This window comes from Micropterus dolomieu, linkage group LG13, assembly GCF_021292245.1.
Source record: "Micropterus dolomieu isolate WLL.071019.BEF.003 ecotype Adirondacks linkage group LG13, ASM2129224v1, whole genome shotgun sequence".
NCBI classification, from domain to species: Eukaryota; Metazoa; Chordata; class Actinopteri; order Centrarchiformes; family Centrarchidae; genus Micropterus; species Micropterus dolomieu.
The window spans coordinates 2,791,795-2,808,492 of NC_060162.1; the positions used below are offsets into that span (position 1 = coordinate 2,791,795).

The 16,698-nt window shown below is 38.2% G+C and overlaps 2 protein-coding genes across 2 annotated transcripts in view; one reads left to right on the top strand and one right to left on the bottom strand.

Annotated features, from left to right (window-relative positions):
- Window positions 1–2,683: 2,683 nt before the first annotated feature.
- Window positions 2,684–5,162, bottom strand: LOC123981454 (EKC/KEOPS complex subunit Lage3). The gene is made up of 3 exons (XM_046066287.1): window positions 5,049–5,162; window positions 3,131–3,259; window positions 2,684–3,039 (listed from the first exon to the last, which is right to left on the bottom strand). The coding sequence occupies exons 1-3, from the start codon at window positions 5,096–5,098 to the stop codon at window positions 2,925–2,927; spliced, it is 294 nt and encodes a 97-aa protein (XP_045922243.1). The 5' UTR covers window positions 5,099–5,162; the 3' UTR covers window positions 2,684–2,924.
- A 2,946-nt stretch (window positions 5,163–8,108) lies between these two features.
- Window positions 8,109–16,698, top strand: part of LOC123982177 — a 38,190-nt gene continuing 29,600 nt past the window's right edge. Inside the window, exons 1-4 of the mRNA XM_046067598.1 lie at window positions 8,109–8,251; window positions 10,362–10,517; window positions 12,173–12,264; window positions 12,942–13,907. Coding sequence (XP_045923554.1) covers window positions 12,959–13,907 — 949 coding nt within the window. The 5' untranslated portion in view covers window positions 8,109–8,251; window positions 10,362–10,517; window positions 12,173–12,264; window positions 12,942–12,958. The remainder of the gene's footprint in view (window positions 8,252–10,361; window positions 10,518–12,172; window positions 12,265–12,941; window positions 13,908–16,698) is intronic.

Consider the following 16,698-nt stretch of genomic DNA (forward strand, 5'->3'; position numbering starts at 1 on the left):
AAAGACATTTTAAAACTGCCTTCTTGGGTTAGGGGTTAAAACAGCGTTAAGTCCAGCCACGGAGCTTTGATGCATCTCTGTGTAAAGGCTTAAAATACCCCCAATATATTGATATATATTAAAGAAAACTCTATTGAGTTTTAGCTTGTTCTTGTATAACCAGAGTGAATATCAGTACAAAATTATCATAAATGTCATTGATGTCATTATAAACCAATATTTGGTGATATAAGTTTATTAAATAGTATTCGAATTAATTAGTTTTCGAGGGCGCCTAACATAACAATACAATACATAAAACAAGACAAGACATTACAATTATAGGAAAGACGAAAAACAAAACAATGAACAATTTCAAAGACACATTATAAATAAGACGAATGCAGAAACAGAATAAAGATAAGTCTATATGTGAAAAAAAACACTTGATGGCCACTGAACGGCCGTGAACAACAACTTGTCCAGCAAAAACATAATAAAGAATAAAGAATATTAAATATATAGTGAACTGTATATTACATATACCCATAGCATCATTTGTAACATGAATAATTAAAGACAAAATAAGAAGCATTTTTAAACTTGTGAAATGATAAAAAGGATAGTAAGTAAGAAGGGATCTTTCAGACAGGACCAAAGCGGTGGCCATCCCTAATGCCACTAGCATGGACAAAAATACAGATTTTTAAAAGACTAGTGTAAAAGAGTATTTCAAACCGCTGCAGAAGCTTTTTTTAACAGCCCAGTTTTTAAAAAAAAAAATCTCTCTCACAGTCTGATATCCGGCTCCTTATCCTGCCGAGGGCAAGAATAATGAGCATTAATGCACATGCAGACACAGACTGTTACACAAAACGAGAATACGCCTCATACTGTTCACACTGGTCGTTTATTTGTCATTAAGAACATCCTTTTCAGACAGCTCAACAGCTCCACAACATAAATAACAGAGCCTCTGTTATAAAGGGCAATTTTTGTCCCGAGTCACAATGCTTGTCTCATATTTTTTAAAAGGATGAAACTGTCTGCGGTGATGTGGTTTAAAAAAGGAAATGTAAGTTAGAAACTCAAGCAACAGAACAATCAAATCTTTTTCTAAAGCTCCTGGTGTGTTCACAGCCAGATTAAGGAAGATAACGTTTTGAATATAGACCACAGTCGGATACTCGCATTGTGAGATTTGATAAGCCGATAAAGCAGGAGCTTGTTTTTACATGATGCAGGACTGTTGTTTTACTTGAATTCTGTGGTTCCTCTCTTGCTGGGGTTGCTTCAGCTGTGCATGTATATATTGTTGCATAGTTTAATTTATAACAAAATATCATATTTTATAAGCTTAAAAAATTGCATTATTATTAAATTATTAAATGTAGTAAAGTAAAAAGTACAATATTTCCCTCTGAGATGTACAAGTAGAAAGTAGCATGAAAATAAAAGTAAAGTACAAGTACCTCCAATTTTAATTTAAGTACTGTACTTGAGTAAATGTTCAAGTTTATTTATATAGCACATTTAAAAAACAACCCTAGTTGACAAAATGTGCTTTCCAAGTTCAGAATATACAACAATTATACACGACAGTAGAAAAAGTAAAAAATGTCAATACTCAACTCTGTTTGAAGGCCAGTGAATAGAGATGAGTCTTTAGCAAGGACTTGAAAGTGTCAGCAGTCCGAGCAATTCTTATTTCAACAGGTAAAGTATTAAAAGATTAGGAGCAGCCACTGAAAAGGCTTTTTAACCTGGATCTAGGGACATCATGTATGTATATAGTTTACATCCAACACTGGGTGTGAGTGTAATGACTTTCCAGGAGAAGTACACATTTGATCATCTCTCATCTTGCCTGAAGTTTCATTATAACTCTGCCAGTCCTGTGGCTCACTGTGGCACTTCATTTCCTTTCTTCCACTTATGACTGTCAGTTACACAATGGTGTTTACCTCTCGTTTACTCGAGGACAGCAAAATTAATGTTTTTAATTTGATTTAACTTAGTCGGATACGTAGTTGAAAGAGAGGTTGAACTACTTTATGTTTTATTTCACCTCTCCTGAGAGAAAAAGACATTTTTGTGTTGCTCTGAAACAAAATCAAAAACAGGTGCAAGCACAAACAGGTAGATGAATTTTTGATCATCCAGCGCCCTCTGCTGGTCTGTATCAGTGTAGCATGGCCTCGTCAATTATCTACAGCGATGGAAGTATTCAGGTCCTTTCCGTAGGCGAAAATACCTATACAACAATGTTCCAATACTCTGTTACCAGTAAAAGGACTGCGTTTAAAATTCTACTTGAGTAAAAGTAAATTATTAAAAGAAAAAAAACTATTTAAATTATGAAAAGTAAAAAAAAATGTGATTATTAATATGGATGCATCAATGTTGGAGCAGCATTTTAACGCTGAGGTGGAGCTACTTTTATTTTATGTATGCTAATGTTCATTATACTGCTTATAAATGCTAAATACCAGGGGGTTAAAATAAAGTGTAAAAGACTGATCTGATGATTAGTTTCCCGATTAATCATTAAGTCTATAAAATCTATAAAAAAAAACAGAATAAAAAGTGTCCTTCACAGTTTCCCAGAGACCAAGAAGTCGTCTTCACATGACTTGTTTTGTTTAATATTTTATATTATATATTAATATGTGAAGTGAACTAATGGCCAAGACACAGTTGATAACTTTCTGATCTGCTGCCTTTTATTTTTTACAAAGGAAGATTAAATAAAAACCACACCAGAGTGAAACCAGCGGCCGCTCAGCGCCACTTAAACAGTCAGATTTTACGCGATAAAACAAAGGTAAACACAGTCTAAGCTGCCAGTTGCTCAAACATCCGTCGCCGTTTCTTCCACTTGTCGCACCTGAGTCGTGTCCAACGATTGGAAACTCAATCTAAATACTTTGGAATCATTTGTCACTTCACTGGGAAACAGGGGGACCAAACATCTCCATGGTCTCCATGACGAGCAACAGATGATCCAGAAACGAGTTCACAGACACTCTGAGGATTCGAGCTTCATCTGCGCTCCACCTCCTGAAACACACGAAGAAGAAATCAAATAGAAGACATCGCCGCTGTGACTGTCAGACAAAGGCTGAAGACGTTTGAAGCAGCGTTTTCTCACACGGACAGCGTGCTGCCGGACAGCGTGAGCTGTTTGCTGATGCCGCCTTTCCTCGGCTCTCGGTCTGGCGACAGAGAGCGCAGAGCGATGACGGCCTCACGAGACGACGGGAAGGGGACGTCCAGAGAGCTGCAGGAGGGTCAAGGAAGACTGGAGGAACTCACAGAGTCTGAACAAGAAGCTGTGAAAGCAAAGAAATGCTACAAGCCGGACGTTTATCCTGATACGTTGTTCCTCTTCTCTCAGGCTTTCGTCCAACTGAACAGGAATTTGTTCTGTTAACATCTTTATGCATCGTTCACATTTTAAAAAATGAGTTTCTGTTTTTATCTAACTAAACAAGGTGCTGCATGGTTCAACAGAAAACAGAATGAAACATGAGACATCACATCAAACAAATCGACAGACTAACCTTCAACACAGAGTGTTAAAAAGATCTCAACTGGCACATCTTAGATAAATTATATAATCATCCTAAATGTATGCAGTTTTGGTGTATTCCATCTTTCATTAACCAGCTATTATTTACCATTTATTACATATTAAAAAGTACCTTATGTAGAACAATTTGCACACGTCTTTTGACCAAGAGTCAATCAACTAATCATTTGTTTATCTTTCCTGTCAGCCTGTTGTCTTCCATACCAAGAAGTGGATTCCTTAACTCAGCGGCACGTCTTCCAGCAAACCTCCCATTCTTCCCATCCCAGATCCTTCAGTAAAGCCAACTTTGGTGCATGTGTGCACACCTTAAAGTGTCCAGTAGTACAGTTTTGCACCGTTTCACACGGAGAGGTTTTTTAAGGAGCTGAAACATCTTGGAATTTATAGATTAATTTGCGTCTGACGTAAAGGATTCATAATTTGAGTGAATCCTATTTTAGAGGGGATTTTCTTTTTAATAAGCCTGGATCCATCTCTGACCGTCCTCTATAGGAAAAATAATTTGACCTTTTACAAGTATTCTTAGTGGGAAAAAATGCGAATAAATTGTCAGCAGTGGTGGAAAAGTAACTAATTACATTTACTCTTGTACTGGAGCGCAATTTTTAGGCACTTTTGAGTATTTCCATTGTCACCTACTTTATACTTGTACGTTACAGAGGGAAACATTGTACTTTCTACTGGAATACATTTCTAGTTACTTTGCAGATTCACATTAATAATGCAAAATACAATCAACAAATAAGTGATGGTGTCTTTTTATAGGTTTAGATAAGACTTAATTGATCACTGGGGGAAATTCATAAGCTACCCAGCTGTTTATAAAAAGTAATAAAAAGGAGCTCTTATCTTTACCAGCTGCAATATCAAAATGATGAAAATATCAATAAGTATAATCCAATAATATTCTGGGCCATGCTGAAGTTAGCTTCTGATTCGCAGCTGTTAGGCATTTTAGGCAAAGCCTTAAAGCTGTCTTTTTAACATGTTTTTATTCTATTCGTGAAAATAAAAAAGGTGATTTTACGTATTTGCATTTTTGCATGTAGACCACTATGTTTTAAAGACTCTCTGGGACAATCTAATCCAGATTTGACTTTGACCTGTATCTAGTCTAATGTGGGTAAATCTGAAGCTGTAACTTCAGGGTACTTCTGTACTAACATTTTCAACGCAGTAGTAACTTCTACCTTGTGGTACTTTAACTGAAGGTCTGAGTACTTCTTTTACTATTTTGTCAGTAATCCTGATCAGCAGAGCAGACAGGCTAAATAAAGATGGACAATAACAAAGAGCTGGCATTAAAACATGAACATGTTAGCAAGAAAAACAAATCATCTCCTGAAGGGATTCACATGTGCATCAGTCACAGTGAAAGTATGCTGATGTTTCTCTGGTAAAACGGCGGTTTTCATTCCTAAATGTAAAAACAGGACTTAATAATATAAAATGATGAGCTCATATTAAAGGATACAATTCCAGTTTTCCCTTCTCACGGTCTGTTTCTGCGTCTGTCGCCGCCATCGTGCTTGTTGTTTTGAAGTAAAAGGAGTTTCCGGTTTCAACTTCTTCTTCTTCTTCTTCTTCTTCTGCCTGTGAGGGCAGAACAGAGACAGTGATGGCGCCCTGCTGTCCCCCCAGCGGCGGAGTGCGGCATTACAACTGTCTCCCTGCACAAATAAAGCGCCTGAAGGAAGAAAATAGGCTACATTAAGGGTTTTAAATTCCTGCTTGCCTACGAGATCATGATTATATTATTTGATCCCACAGACACTAGCCTAAAATTGCTGTTTGACATAACTTCTGACTGTCCTAAGGCATTTATTAGTTTCTGACTCTGAGTCTCAAATTCTATGTGATCTCCTTTTTGTGATATTGTTTCACTTCCAGTCTCCCCTGAAACTATTTGGAGGCCCACCTCCCACTCTGAAAACCCCTGCACTACATTAAATTAAATTAACCCTTTCTTGCATGAATTATTAAATCACAAAGTAACAATTTTTTATGTTTGTTTTTACTTTTGAATAAGTGAAAAACTTTTTACCCCCAATTTACATTTAATTTTGAAATGCTTCCTCTGCATTGGACTGGCCTCCATGCAAAAGTGATTCAATTGAACTCAGTATAGGCCCAGCAAACTAAATGTTTTTAAAACATTTACTAAAAGCAAGTGGTATAAATACACATAAAGTCATTCAAGTGCAACTTATATCATCATTCAAAATAAAACATACATAATAAGGCAGAATATACACTTTGGAGTGGACAGATGTATTTTCAGTTATTGAGCCAAAGTGAAACTGCGTCCGCTTCATGGAGCAGCTTTGCAGAGTGTGACAACAGCAGGCTGAGAGGAGTGTGGATGAGCTACACGCGGTGATTGATAACAGCCAATCCACAAATCCTCCTTTCAGAAACCTTCTGAATTAACAAGCACACTGTAAATTGGATCTGTCACTGGCAAAACTCAACTCCTGAAGGAAGATAAAACATCACCAGCTTGTCTTGGATGAGTGTAGATTTACTTTAAAGTAGAGCTGAAACAAGTAGTTGATTAATCAATTAGTTGTCAACTCTTAAATTACTCGCCAACTATGATAATCAATTAACAACTTTCTCCTGAGTCCTTTTTTTGAGAAAAAACGTCCAAATTCTCTGATTTCAGCTTCTTAAATGTGAATATTTTCTGCATTCTTTGCTCTTCGATGACAGTAAACTGAATATATTTGGTTTGTGGACAAAACCAGACATTTGAGGACTTCATTTTGGACTTTTGGGAAACACTGATCATCAATTTTTCACAATGACTAATCAATTAATCGAGAAAAAGAATCAATTATGAAAATAACTGTACCGTATTCACTAAATAAAATCAAAGTTCCTCTGCATTGTTTCGAATACTAACTTCTGCTTAAAGTGCATATTGTTTTCTTGTCTGTGATCTTGATTAAATGATTCCTGCAGACTCTGTTTAAAAATTCAGATATATACAATGTTGTGATGCTCTTCATGCTTTGAATAATATGTGTTCAGACTTTTGTACACTGAAGCAAGCAGATTATCACCAGTAGAAGAAACATTCACACCATTTACTTATATTTAGTACTTAGATGTATCAATAGCTCACTGAAAATACTACACAACAAGTAAAAGTCCTAGATTTAAAACTGTACTTTAGCAAAAGTATTTTAAGTGCCATCAGCTGCAGGTTACACTCCGCATCTGCAGATGGATATGGCGCTCATTATTGTTTATCAAGCCTTTCAAAAGTCTAGTTCTTTGAATGTGGCCATTACATTGAGGTATACAGGAAAGATAAATTTATTGGTTAATAAAAACAGATTATAGACAAAGACATTCCAGCAGCCTGTACGTAGAAACAAATAAAGTGGTAGACTCTGAGTCAGCAGATGACTTCATGCAGGCCGATAAATTACGTGGCCTTCAGGCACGGCGTTGGCGGATCAGTCATGTGTTTAAAGTGTTTGCTAATGAGCCCATTATCTACTATCCGTCTGATGAAATGTAAAGCCACAACACTTCATTTGTCTCAAAATAGTCTTTAAAACACAGATTCATGAGAATAGATCGACATGGAAAATTATATCACATTATGATGACATCCACTGTATGTTATATGTCTTCTGTTTGTTTATTTGTTTCATTATGTAAACCACCAGTCAAAAGTTTAAGAACAGCCCAATTTTTCAATGTAAATATAAATTCAAGTGAAAAACCTTCATTTGTTAACTTCCTTAAAGACAAAAAAAAATGTTTACATCACCAAAACAGACATTTTCAGGTATAAAATTAACAATTAAATGAAGGAGTTTTGTTCAGTATTTTAATGTAGGATCAACCGATGACCAGCTGCTCTGTCTTCCTTCATTAATATTATATATAAAATATATAATACAGTACAAATGAAGCTTCTGAGGGTGTATTAACAGGCTGTTCCAAGGTGTTTACTTCATTTCCTTCCACTGCTGCAGAATATCTTGTTAGTTCTTACCTCATTACTTGATCCCTGAAAATCATATATGTCTGAAATTTACTCAGTTTTGCTGACCTAAACTTTGTCTTTACCTTCTTTGGTTATTCTGCAGCCGTGGCAGGAAATGAAGCCTTCAAACACATTTCTACAGTAAACACCTTGGGACGGCCTCTTAATACACCCTCAGAATATTATATAATTTATATATAATATTAATGAAGGAAGACAGAGCAGCTGGTCAAAACTCTTTAATTTAATTGTTAATTTTATACCTGAAAATGTCTGTTTTGGTGACGTAAACGTTGTTTTTAACTCGGGCAGTTTGCTGCTTACTTTTAGAGCATTTAAGGTTTTTCACTGGACTTGAACGAGTTATATTTACAGATATATTGTTTGCAAACCAAACTGCCGCTCAGGGACAATAAATATCAAATCAGAGAAGCAGAAAATAGAAATAGTGAAGTGGGCCTGCGTTAAATGTACTACTGAGTAAATGTACTTGCTCGTCTTTGAGCGCCCAGGTGTGCTGCTGCGGTTTCAGGTACACGCTCCCTGCTCTCTCTGTGTGACGTCAACGGGATGGGCAGGTCACGTGGTCGCCTCCGAAGGGAAACCTGTGGTTTCACGTTACTGAAACGGGAGGAAGACGAAGAAGAAGAGAAGGAGGAAGGCAAGCAAACAAGGTAAGCAAGCCACGAACTAAAGTATCCATCCGTGCGTTTAGTTACGGGTCGAGTAGGAGTCGTTTATAATCTGAAATGTGAACTTTGTGCGTCTAAAAGTCAAACTTTACTTCGGGTGAAGTTTACCTCGCTGTTATTATCGTAACTACGTCAAACGGCGTTTTAAAAGCTTCTGGTCTGCGCTGCGTTTATGAAATAACACGTAACACCGTAAAGACTTCACGAGGGGGACAAAATGAGGGAGTTGAGTCTTGTTCTCCCCCCCGGCCGAGCCCTGTGGCTGCGAGCCAGCTGAAGGTTCACAGGTTTGTGGTCATTATTGCAGGCCTGCTTCCCTGCACACACGTTATTATATCCAGCCTGCAGTAATAAAGAAGCTTCTTGATGTTATTAAATCAGAGCTGAGATGTTTCTAGACTCTGTTGTTGTTATAAAACAGCCTGTCTGACTCAAACTGATGAGATGTTGTGCATAAAGTGCAAGCTGCCCTCTGAATACTCCCATATTGGACACAGTCATGTTTTTGTATTTCGTCAGTTTATATATTTATATCAATACAAATCCTCTCCTGCTGTAATATGTCTGCACACAAATGTAAATGCCTGCCACACTGATTTATTTATTTATTTTTTGTTACTACACATCTTTTTTTAATAAGTTGCATCTGTTTATTCCATATTTATATATTTTTACATTTAGGCCTATTTATCTCAACTGTATATTTGTCTACATGTGGTGCACCTAATCACCAAAGCAAATTCCTCTACCTGTAAAATACAACTTGGGATGAAGCCCTTTGTGATTCTGATTCTTTAGTGTAATCTTTGTTTCACTGTAGCAGTGAAATCATAATATCCTGTAGTTTGAGAAAAGCAGACTCTCTGTCATTTAGCTGACACTTTTATCCAAAGCGACTTACAATTGCTATATATGTCAGAGGTCGCACGCCTCTGGAGCAACTAGGGGTTAAGTGTCTTGTTCAGGGACACAGTGATAGATGTGGGAATCGAACCCAGGTCTCCCACACCTAAGGCATGTGTCTAATCCACTGAACCATCGCCACCCCGATGTTTGAACCTAAGCTTCTAGCTTTGTTTGCAGTTGATTAATAAGTATCAGTTAAAGTCGAATGGATTAGTCGATGCACAGTTGATTAATGTGAAAATTTACTGCCTTTCTAAATGATGTTGCATCAATTTTATTCTTTAGTGTCTCATTTCTCATCAGTCTAGGACTTGTTAGTAAATCTAGGACTAGGAAGGCCGCAACTAAAGATTAATTTCATTATTGATGGATCTGTCAGTTATTTTAGATTAATGGATTAGTTGTTTGGTCTAATAAATGTCATCAAAATGTTGCTCAGTGTTTCCCAAAGGCCCAAGATGATTTCTGTCATAGAGAAGAAAAGAAACCAGAAAATATCAAATCACTTTTAAGAAGCTGGAATCAGAGAATTTTTGTTTAAAAAAATGACTGAAACTGATTTAACCAGTTATCAAAATAGTTGCAGATTAATTTAATATTCCACAACTTATCCATTAACTAATCCAGCTGTAATGCACATATGCCTATTGTATTATTATTATATATATTGTAAAATATTTAGGCAATTTCATATATATATATATATATATATATATATATTATAAGTAAATTCCACAAAAAACACTGTGAAGTTGAATTTCCTTCATTCCCATTGCATGATACTACAAAGTAGGCGCACTACCTTAAACGGTGTTTAAAAATATGATATATTTAGATATATAGATATATGATATTCACACACATGCAGCTCACACATACACAACTGTCACAATATGCATAGAAAAAAGTTTAAATTTTAAAAAGTGTTGCACACAAATTGCACAGGTTAAAATAATAAATATACAGTGGTTATCTGGTATTTGTGTTTATGGCTTCTGTGTAAGAGCTGTTCATCTGTCTTGTGGTCCGGGCTCAGGTGGACCTGTATCTGGTCCCTGAGGGGAGAAGTTTGAGTCCTTTTTGTGATGCTGGATGCCTTCTGCAGGCATCGAGAGGTGTGAATGTCTTCCAGAGTAGGCAGATGTGTGTTGATGATTTTCTCTGCGTTTTTTATGACTCTCTGCAGAGCCTTTTTGTCAGCGGCTGAGCTGTTTCTGTTCCACACGAGTGTGAGTCGGGACACTCTCAATGGAGCAACAGTAGGAAGACACCAGGAGCTGTTGTGTTAACCATCCGGAGATTTCTGAGGAAGAAAAACGTCGCTGTTGTGCTTTTTCGACCAGTGAGTTTGTTTATATGTGTTGTGTTTGTGTTTGACTCTTACAAGTCTTACAATCAAGATTTCACTCATGTAAAACTACAAAGGTATTAGTATTAAAACGTATTATATAAAAGCACAACGTTCCCTTTCGTGGGGTGGTATTATTGTTTTAATAGGATATTATTGGAATATTACTATAACACGTACACAACATTTAACATGTACGCAACAGTTTTGATATTACAGTTGATGTTATTCTTTTATATTTTGTCATTTTTATATTTATATAAATAAAAATCCTTTCCCCTTGTAATATGTTTGGAGATGGAGCATGTTTTTACTTTAGCAAGATGTCTGTGAAGATTCTCAGTCATCCAGGTCATAGTTAGCTCAGTTGCCCTCGACTTTAACCTTCTTCGGATTTTAACTACTTTATATACTGCTGGATAGTTCAGTCTTTTGCACAGTATCATATTTTATTAATTGATCATGTGTTGTATTTGTAACATCGTAATCTATGAAGTAATAAGTGACTGCAGCTGTCAGATAAATGTAGTGGAGAGGGAAAAAAATACAATATTTAGCTCTGAAAGGCAGTGGAGTAGAAGTATAAACATGCATAATATTGGTATTCTCAAGTAAAGTCAAAGTACCTCCAAATTGTACTTAAGTGCAGTACTTGATTCTGTACTTTCCACCACTACAACAGTCCTCCCTTCATGACGGTTATGATGTTCAGCTTTTGTTGAAACCTTGAAGGAGGATTTATTGGTAACTGCATTAGCTTTAGATAACTGTAACTAATAATCCAGTAACTGATTTTTTTAATATTTTCAAACGTTTTACAGACAAAACAGTAAATCAATGGATTAAAAAAAAGAATCTAGAGATAATTCGTTAGTTGCATCCTTGTTTACTTCATTCTAGGTTTCCTGAACATGAATGCGCTTTAACAGCAGCGTCTGTTCACGTCGTTATCCTGCCATCCATGATGACACCTGTTGTGCTTTAACAATAAGTCGATTAGTCAGAAAAATAATGAACAACGAGTCTGTTTATTGCTGAAGTCATAAGGGCTGCACAATAAGAATTAAAAAGTCACATTGCGATTATTTTGACAGGTATTACGTGCTAACAGGTGAGCGATGTTAGCGCTTCTTCCCCTCGTGAGTTTTGGGAAGGTGGTGAAAAAGTTGGTTTAAAATCTGAAATGTCCTCCCGTCATCATCGTCTCCTAAATGACAGCAGCACTAATCTAACAGCATTACTAGTGTTAAATATATAGTGATACTGTAGAGAATAAAGCATCTGAATGACGTCACTTCTGATTCTCCCTTAAACACCAGCCACGCTCTGAAATGTACAACAGAACCCAAAGTACGTTTCTATTTCATTCTTTAATAAAGCTTCCATCTAAAACAAAACGTTACTGGCTGAGAATACAGGTACTAGATTGTACTCTGCAGGAATAAGGGACGATACATGACTTTTCTGTGTTTTGATATCGGCATTATATTTGCCGCCACAACAATGAAGACGTCTCCAGAGGCTCAGGCAAATTGTAGTGGCATTTATGCTCTTCAGTTGCAGCCCCTGCTAAAGTCCATCACAAAGCCAACAGGGTCAGCTGAGGCACCTGGTTCACCTCCTCCTCACACCTTTGTTTGTCTCCACAGGTGATTCCTCGGCACACTGTACGTTCATACCAGGTTTGCATTCTGAGCTGCAAGCCAATGTAAGTCGTGTTGAGTGACTGCGTGTGAAAGAGGTATTGAAGCACAGGTCTTATTATTATTATTTATTTTTTTTTACCTCTCATGATCATATAAAGAAACGGGCTTTTCAAGGGCTGATTGGTTTGTCAAGAATGTATTTTTGTGCCGTCTGCAGCAACTCCCGGTAAGTCGAGCTTTCCTGGATACAACACACGAGTCGTTATAACAACAACAGGGGAATTTGCGTTACTTATTTGGATGCAGCACAAAAATGCATTCTTGACGCAGCTTGCATGGAGGATTCTGGGATAAACTCTTCACTCATGAGGGCTTCTTTACTCTGGTGACCTCGTGTGCTCTGGGTTTATTTGTTAGGTACAGACTTGCATGGATGATGTCATTGAATGTCTAATTTGAATTTCTCATCAGTTCATCTTCTGGCTTCTCCCTTTTTCTACTTCCTCTTTCTTTGTCTACAGTTCTGTTGATGATTTGAATTGATGCTAATATGATGAGAGCTTAAACGATAAGTCGGTCGACAGCAACAAATCCTCATGTTTTGAGTATCCGGAACCAGAAAACATTTGGCAAAAATGACTTAAACAATTCATCAACTATCAAAATAATTTCCTCTCGTGCACCTTATTGTTTCAGCTCTCTTGTAATGCTTTTATTGTTACTACCAAACTGAAACACATTTAAACACTACATTTTGTGTGCGTACTCTCAGGGCCCATCACCATCCTCATGTCCAATGGAGGAGGCTTTTACGGACGCACTGAGCGCGTCCGCCAGTCGCCGTACTATGACGAGGTACCACAAGGAACCTTATCTCGATCCGGCTCCTGCGACCTGCTGCCGGTAAGGGAGCAGAGAGCGGCTCGCCTCGCTCAGAGCGCCGACCCCCTCCCTCCCCCGCCTCTGCCAGCACAGCCTCCTGTGGGCCTCAAGGAAGATCCCCCCGAGAGCGAGCACGCCACCGACCCAGACCACGATCCAGACCACGACCCCGCCCTCGACATTAAACCTGTTCACCGCTTCATCCCAGACTCCTGGAAGAGCTTCTTCAGAGGAAGTGACCGCAGCAGTAAAAAGCCGTGGTCCATGTCTGGATCCTCATCTAACAAGAACAACAACACCAGTGAGGGGGTGCGCTGCTCTCCTCCACACTCCCCCTCTGTCCCCGGATCATACCGCGACCCTTATGGCGGCTCAGGCGGCAGCTGCAACTCGCACAAGGAGCTTTTGGAACCACACGACGAGTCCGTGTCAGGGCGCACCTACCACACAGCTCTGACCTACAGCGAGCGAGTGGAAGAGTACAACCAGCGCTACGCCTACATGAAGTCCTGGGCCGGGCTGCTGAGGATTCTGGGCTGTGTGGAGCTCCTGCTGGGAGCAGCTGTGTTCGCCTGCGTCTGCGCTTACATCCACAAAGACAACGAGTGGTTCAACATGTTTGGATACTCGTCTCCTGGCGCAGCATTTGGAGCTGGTGCATATGGTGACTCCTACTACTCGGGCCCCAAGACCCCGTTTGTGTTGGTGGTGGTGGCGCTGGCCTGGTTGGTGACTGTGATCATGTTAGTGCTGGGGATGACAATGTACTACCGCACCATCCTGCTGGACTCCAACTGGTGGCCTCTGACCGAGTTTACCATAAACCTGGCGCTGGCAGTGCTGTACATGGCAGCAGGTAGGCAACGCAGCTTTAAACGCCTTTTCTCATTTACCCCCGTGCTGTGTATCCACGCAGAGAGTTTTGGTTTTGTTCAGGTTTTGAGATGTTTATTTAGCTATTTCATGTATTTGTAAGAGACCGAGTACAATATTAAATGTACAGTGAGTGGCAACTTCATCAAGTTCACCGGTAAAATCTAACGCAATCCAACACAACAGCTCAGCCACAAAATCAGCCCTTAAAAACAAAATAATTAATAGTTAATTTAACTATATGTATTCTATGATGTTGCAGTTTGCAATGTTGTTATAAGCTTCATGAAGTTAGAATATGTGGCAAGGCCTTTATGTGTATATTGCTTAAACATTTCTATACAACATTCAGCCTTAAATTGTACATTAAAACCACCCAGATTAACCTGTGCTGTTTGAGTCTCAAGCCCTCCTCCTCTGAAAAACAAGCCTGCATGAGAACAGTTCTGTGTTTTGCTGATGTTGCAGTACTCATGCGTTGGATGCTTATATCAACAAGACACACTGAAGGATGTGAATGAAACTTTGTTGATGCCTCTGTAGTGCTGTCACACCTCTGAGACTGAATGATCTGCCTTTTGTATTAAATCTGTTTTTTTTATTTCATCCTGACAGGGTTGGGTATCGTTTAAAGTTTTACAATACCAGTACCAAAACCAGTACCCTTAAAATGACACTAATACCGATAGAGTACTTCATTCGTCTTACCTTGCATGAGATGCCACCGGCTGAAGCCATAGTAGTTGATTGGTAGCCTTTTTTATTTTTTTTATTGTTGTATGGACAAGAAAGGTTATCTATTTTATTTTTTTCTTGTTTCAAATAACTGTTACATAAAAGTCTTGGGAAATTTTATCTGATCGCTCCTCATCCTAATACCTATAAAAATACCCTGTCAAAAACTCTGTCAGTAGCACCGTGTTTCTACTTTGCATGAAATGTGAGCGTCTTCGTAATCATTTCTAAAGTTCTATATCTTAGGTCTTTGTTTTCGCTGTTTTAGTCTGGACGGGAGGTGCAAACGTAGCAAAAGGTCTCCGTTTTAAAACGAAAACGCAGTAGTGTGGACGGGGCCTCATTCATCCGCATGGGTAGTAAAGGAAAAGACTACAGATTGCGATGTGTTTTATATTTGAATGAGAGAGGAGGAGTGAAATAGTTTAGTGACTAAATAAGTTGTTGGAAACAAATTTAAGGCAATGTTTTGAAAGTAAAAAACGGAAAATGATTTTGTTAACTTTCGATCAATAAACTAAATTAAAAGATCTCCGCGGGTGCTTTTTCCTTTGTTGGTGAGACGCACACCTCCTCCAAAAGCGACAGTCACAAGTATAAAACGAGAAAGCAGTATGTTTAAACAAGTCACTAAACTACATTTAAGACTCACAAACAGAGTAAAGAGAGGCGACACGTCCAGCCGATCAAACCGACTACACCTGAAGCAGCTCCATCACTGCTGCGCCACAAGCAGAAGGTGAGCGGCTCTTAAAATCACGCATGGACTCGGCGTGTGCAGGCCTTTTTTATACAGTTTTATGGTGCAGCCACATAAAAAGGCACGCTCTTTCTTTCAGTGTGTTGCTTGCGTGTTTGGCTGCAAGCAAAACCATACAAATAGTAATTTTTTTGCCGTGATCTGGTTACAAAAAGTATCGATTTGAAGTACTGGTTTGACTGGAGACATTTCGATTCTACTCGATACCGGGCTGCTTCGGTTGATACCATAAAGGTATCGAGTAGCGATACCCATCCCTACATCCTGATCTGCAAAATGTCACAACAAACTGCATGTATTCTTCATCATAACTGCACATTGTAGGTTGTTAAAATCACAATTACATTAGCTAACTTCCTACTGTATGTAATGTAATAAAGCCCCAGTGTCCTGCTTTTTAATGATATATAATAATGAATAGAGGCCTACCAGCTGTACAGGAACAGTGTTGATCCTTAATATCGTTGTCCTCTTTCTCAATAGTCAGGTAATGCGTTGGTTCACTTTTACTATGTGATCGGTAGGCTTTAGCTTCAGTATTAATTATTTTCACGTCATTTTGAGTCAGTTTGAAAGCCTGAACACAACCTTCAAATGCACAATGCAACTGCAAAACTGTCTGCGTCTTTCTGAGATCACTTTTCCAAATATTAGACAATATTTCTCCAGGGAGTGCAGTAATAAACAGTGGCAGCGTTGTGCTAAAAGTCTGCCATGTCCGACTGTATGTCGGACTTAGCAACAGTAACCAAAGGGGACGTGGCTTCAGCGAAGGGTCAATTGTAAGTCACTTTGGATAAAAGCATCAGCTAAATGAATAAATGTAAATGTAAACACAAACACTGTATGTACCCCAGCAGGGCTTGACATTAACTTTTTTGCTCAGTAGCCAATGTGGCTAGTGGTTTTCCAAAGTTACTAGCCACGCAGCATTTTCACTAGCCACATTTTTGTTGTTGGAAAATTACGTATTATATGATTAAAGTTGACAATGCCGTGCTTAAATTGGCTTGCGAAAATGTACTAATATAATCATTAGCTCTGATAAGGTTGTGTGTAAAGCTCCTTTTTTAAAAAAAAAAAAACCATGTAGTCTACTAAGGAAAACACATAAAAGAGTAGCTTCTTATTGTATAAAACTGCTGCATGGGTGTAAAAGATTAATTAAAAACAATTCATCAGAAACACTATTTATTTTTAACAACAGTAAATAGTGTAAACAGAGTAGAAAAAAGTATCTGCATTAGAAACAAAGAGCAAAGAATAAATTATTTTGTCT

What these genes read in the sequence shown, in the direction of transcription:
- LOC123981454 (XM_046066287.1), bottom strand. Translation starts at nt 5,098, where the DNA reads ATGGCGGCGACAGACGCAGAAACAGACCGTGAGAAGGGAAAACTGGAA. An exon ending in GAGAAGGGAAAACTGGAATT is followed by an intron (nt 3,260 to 5,048) that starts GTATCCTTTAAT and finishes ACCCTCCTGCAG; the next exon opens with CTCTCTGGACGTCCCCTTCC. An exon ending in TCCGGCAGCACGCTGTCCGT is followed by an intron (nt 3,040 to 3,130) that starts GTGAGAAAACGC and finishes CGTGTGTTTCAG; the next exon opens with GAGGTGGAGCGCAGATGAAG.